Source organism: Sinocyclocheilus rhinocerous, unplaced genomic scaffold (genome assembly GCF_001515625.1).
Source record: "Sinocyclocheilus rhinocerous isolate Xijiao unplaced genomic scaffold, SAMN03320098_v1.1 scaffold1611, whole genome shotgun sequence".
Classification (NCBI taxonomy): Eukaryota; Metazoa; Chordata; class Actinopteri; order Cypriniformes; family Cyprinidae; genus Sinocyclocheilus; species Sinocyclocheilus rhinocerous.
This window is the reverse complement of record NW_015635527.1, coordinates 103,639-108,165: the sequence shown is the minus strand read 5'-3', so window position 1 is coordinate 108,165 and position 4,527 is coordinate 103,639. Positions and strand designations below refer to the sequence as shown.

The 4,527-nt window shown below is 33.9% G+C and overlaps 2 protein-coding genes across 2 annotated transcripts in view; both read right to left on the bottom strand.

Moving 5' to 3' along the window:
• The window catches only part of LOC107747084 (uncharacterized), a 9,845-nt gene extending 8,415 nt beyond the window's left edge, over window positions 1-1,430 (bottom strand). The window contains exons 1-2 of the mRNA XM_016561507.1: window positions 1,414-1,430; window positions 1,151-1,287 (exon numbers count right to left, since the gene is read on the bottom strand). Coding sequence (XP_016416993.1) covers window positions 1,151-1,287; window positions 1,414-1,430 — 154 coding nt within the window. The remainder of the gene's footprint in view (window positions 1-1,150; window positions 1,288-1,413) is intronic.
• A 163-nt stretch (window positions 1,431-1,593) lies between these two features.
• LOC107747082 (B-cell receptor CD22-like) overlaps window positions 1,594-4,527 on the bottom strand; it is a 76,722-nt gene continuing 73,788 nt past the window's right edge. Inside the window, exons 6-8 of the mRNA XM_016561506.1 lie at window positions 2,190-2,447; window positions 1,695-1,964; window positions 1,594-1,637 (exon numbers count right to left, since the gene is read on the bottom strand). Coding sequence (XP_016416992.1) covers window positions 1,594-1,637; window positions 1,695-1,964; window positions 2,190-2,447 — 572 coding nt within the window. The remainder of the gene's footprint in view (window positions 1,638-1,694; window positions 1,965-2,189; window positions 2,448-4,527) is intronic.

The following is a 4,527-nucleotide window of genomic DNA, read 5'->3' as shown; positions in this document are numbered from 1 at the left end:
TACACTGTCTCCACTGTCTCTGCCTTTATACCACTCATATCTCCAGTCACTGTGATCAGAGTTTATCACACTGACTGTCTCACAACATTTGACTCAAAACACAGAACACACAAGACGTGAGTTTGCAGTGCAGAGTGACAATCATATGACAAAATGTCATAAAGGTGTTATAAAACAAATCCATATGAATCTAGCAGTTTAATCCAAGTCTTGAGAAGAGATACGATCACTTTATATGATACACAGATTGTAATTTAGGCTTTTATTCACATATTCACATGCTTTTCTGGATCTTCTAAGTTTTGGTTTCCTGGACGTTTAATGGAGGAACAGAAACCTTTCAGGTTTTATTTAGGTTTCTTAATTTGTTTCAAAAATTAGCCAAAGTCTTCTGGGTTTTGAAGCACATGAGGCTGAGTACATGATCTATGTGTAATAATAACTGCATTCAGCTCTCTAAAACAATCACTGATCACTGCACAGCATCTGTCCTGTAAAGAAACATCGGACACAATTCTGCATCTGAACAGAATAATGACTAAAAGTGAATTGATTCAGTCCTCTTATAAAAACAGACAGATGTGGCTCATACAGAGCAGTGTAAGAAAAGATTTGAGCTACAAAAATACACTGCTGTTCAGAAGTTTGGGATCAGTAAGATTTTTATTTTTATTTTATAAATTAACACCTTTATTCAGCAAGGATGTGTTCAATTGATTAAAAGTGATAGTAAAGACTTGTATTGTTAGAAAAGTTTTCTATTTTGAATAAAAGCTGCAATTCTCTGTCGTCATCACTGCACTCACAGCTGATTGGTCCAATATCTGTTACAAACTCTCAACTAGATCATAATAACATAATCTGACTGTGAGCATGATAGGTGAGTCAAACTAAGATCAAATTTACCTGCTTATCTACTCAATCTGTTTGTTTTTTGAAATGATGTAAGGAAAAATGAACAGACTCACCTGATACTGTCAGTGTAACTCCGTCACTCATCTGTGAGTATGTTGGTGCTTGTGACTGAGTTCCTGTACAGCTGTACACACCACTATGAGATGAATCCACAGATGGGATTATATAGTTCTGGTTTTGTCTTGGGCTATAAAATCCACAGATGGGATTTTATAGTTCTGGTTTTGTCTTGAGCTATAAACTAGTTTTCTGTCTTTATACCAGATGTACTGCCAGACTCCTGTCTGCTGTGTGTCACATGTGAGAGTGACCGTCTCTCCTCTGAACACACGTCCATCAGGATGAACATCAACTACAGGTTTGGGTCTCTCTGTGAAATGAGCAAAAAACACACTTCACATGTCTGAAAATATTTCAGATGATCTGTGCAGCCTAAATTATTATTATTATTATTATTATTATATATTTAGTTTAACTGACAACACATTGTTAATGTATGACATTGTTAATGTCATGTTTTCTAACAAACACATCAAGTTGTCTTCCATTAATTTAGTATAGAAAGTAAGAGAGCGCTGACCTTTTACTGTTATCGTAGCTTTATTACTGTACTCGCTGTAGTAGTTTTCTCGCTGTGCTGTGCACTTGTACTCTCCTCCATCAGAGACGCTCACAGACTCACTTTTTACGTTTCTCTGTCTGCATGTTTGTAATACTGTAGTCTATTTGAAAAAAATATTCTGCACATTTAGACTCAATGTTGAGACTGAAGCTCTCACCTGATACTGTCAGTGTAACTCCGTCACTCATCTGTGAGTATGTTGGTGCTTGTGACTGAGTTCCTCTACAGCTGTACACACCACTATGAAATGAATCCACAAATTGGATTTTATAGTTCTGGTCTCGTCCTATGATGTAATCTTGTTTTCTGTCTTTATACCAGATGTACTGCCAGACTCCTGTCTGCTGTGTGTCACATGTGAGAGTGACCGTCTCTCCTCTGAACACACGTCCATCAGGATGAACATCAACTACAGGTTTGGGTCTCTCTGTGTGATGAGCAAACAACACACTTCACATGTCTGAACATATTTCAGATGATTTGTGATACCTAAATTATTATTATTATTATTATTATTATTATTATTATTATTATTTTATTTGATATTTAGTTTAACTGACATTGTTAATGTATGACAGTACTTATCATGTTTTCTAACAAACACAAAGTTGTCTTCCATTAAAAAATGTATAGAAAGTAAGAGAGCGCTGACCTTTTACTGTTATCGTAACTGCATTACTGTACTCGCTGTAGTAGTTTCCTCGTTCTGCTATACACTTGTACTCTCCTTCATCAGAGACGCTCACAGACTTGATTGTTTTAGTTGCATCACCCGTGGATTCAGGGTTTGAGTCTTTAATCCAGTGAATTGTCCATCCAGTTAACTGTCCCACATCACAGCTCAGAGTAACTGTGTCTCCAGTGAACACTGAACTCTGGGGTTTTACAGTCAGAGTCGGCTGCGGTTTATCTGTGAGTGTACAGTGATGCAGTGTTGAGTTCACTTTATTGGTCACTCTTATTTATTCATTCATTCATTCATTTATTTGTCCATAAAATGCAAAAACCACCTAGTTTGGCAAACTTAATTTATTTAGGAAAGCCAGAATTATGGAAGCAATAAAGGTCTTCAGGAGAGAGCCCGGCTAAAACCACAACCAAAATAGCAGCTGACTAACAGGAGGAGTACTAATTAACCTATTTGAGTAAAAGAAAAGAAATCAACAACATAAGCTTTCCTCAACTCCCTCACTAACCAAAAACAGGGATAGACATGAGTACAAAATAAAATGGCACCCTCTCCCTACAGCTTCCTCAGAGACGCTCACAGACTTGATTGTTTTAGTTGCATCACCCGTGGATTCAGGGTTTGAGTCTTTAATCCAGTGAATTGTCCATCCAGTTAACTGTCCCACATCACAGCTCAGAGTAACTGTGTCTCCAGTGAACACTGAACTCTGGGGTTTTACAGTCAGAGTCGGCTGCGGTTCATCTGTCAGTGTACAGTGATGCAGTGTTGAATGCACTTTATTGGTCACTCTTATTTATTTATTTGTTTGTTTGTCCATAAAAAAACCTCTAACACTGTAAATTGCTTTAAACCATTTAAGTTTAAGTTCCAAAACTAATATTTACATTAATATTTACATCACATTATTACTGTGAACATTTTCCATTTTAGTTCACTAAACAAATAATATTTCTTAATATAAAATTAAACTAAACACTGCTCAAATACTTTGTGTATCTGGAACTGAATAAAGTGAAATAATCCAACCATTAGCAATAGCACACATGCATGAACATCACTGCATCAGCAAATACACACTTACTGACTTTTAATTAAAGCAACATGCAGCAGAAAATCAACATGTTTTAGTCCGTCCTCAACCTAAACACAGACTTTATTCCACACAGCACAACTGTAAGCCACAAAACTCAACAGAAACTCTATTAAATCCCAACATAACAGAGCATTAAACACTAACAGATCTCCCTCATAATCAAAACAAACAAACAAACAATAAATAAATAAATACAAATACACAAACAAAGAAACATTTTAACATTTATTCTCTGTTCACACAACAATTTTCTTATAAGTGCAATGAACTTTCGTTAATAGTTGAGTAAAATTAATTAATTTAATTTGGTAAATGTAGCTGTTTCACAGTAAATTACTGCATATTCTGGATTTTTTTACAGTATCATAAACTTAATTTACAGTATGTTGTGTAGAAATCCCTTGGGCCAATTGTTCAGAGAGCTTAATATATATATACGTTTCATATTAAATTTTGTTCCTTAAATTCGCCCTTCAGCTGGGATCATATTCCGTTTTTTTTTTTTTTTTTTGTATGGATCAAAGTTATCCCAATCTTACTAAAAAGTTTTGAACAACACAAACTGACAGATTCATCCAGATCATAACCAATATTGGATTTTGAATGAATGAATAAAATGACCTCAAGGAATTTTTTCAGGGGAAATAATTCTGTAAATGTTTTACAAAACTATAGTTTATAGTTTTAACTCATATTTCATAATATTTGAAATATTTAATAATATTATGACAAAAATATTCCTATAAAAAGTATTATATTAGAAACATGCTTTCACTCTGACTACATTTTAAATGTTTTAAATATTGTATTTTATTAAATATTGTATTCTATTTAATTGATTAATAATAAATTAATAAACATGGAAGCTCAAATGTGTGACCTTCTGTCATTACAGTTTATGCACCATATTTGGTGCTAAATTAAATATATATAAATGTTTAATCTATAAACAATACACACTGTTGTTATTCATCATACTCTTAGATGTTGGAACTTCCGTTACATTTTTCTGGATTGTTGTTTTCCCCTTTCTGTTTTAATGATTAATCTGTATTAATCAAGAGTATGTTTAATTATTGAAATCCTAAAACTTACACATTAACAATTTATTACAAATATATGCCCCCCCCCCAGAAACGTTTCTTCCTGTAATATCAATCACTTTATCAATAATTTTACTTAATTTTACTTTACAGTTGTGCAGGG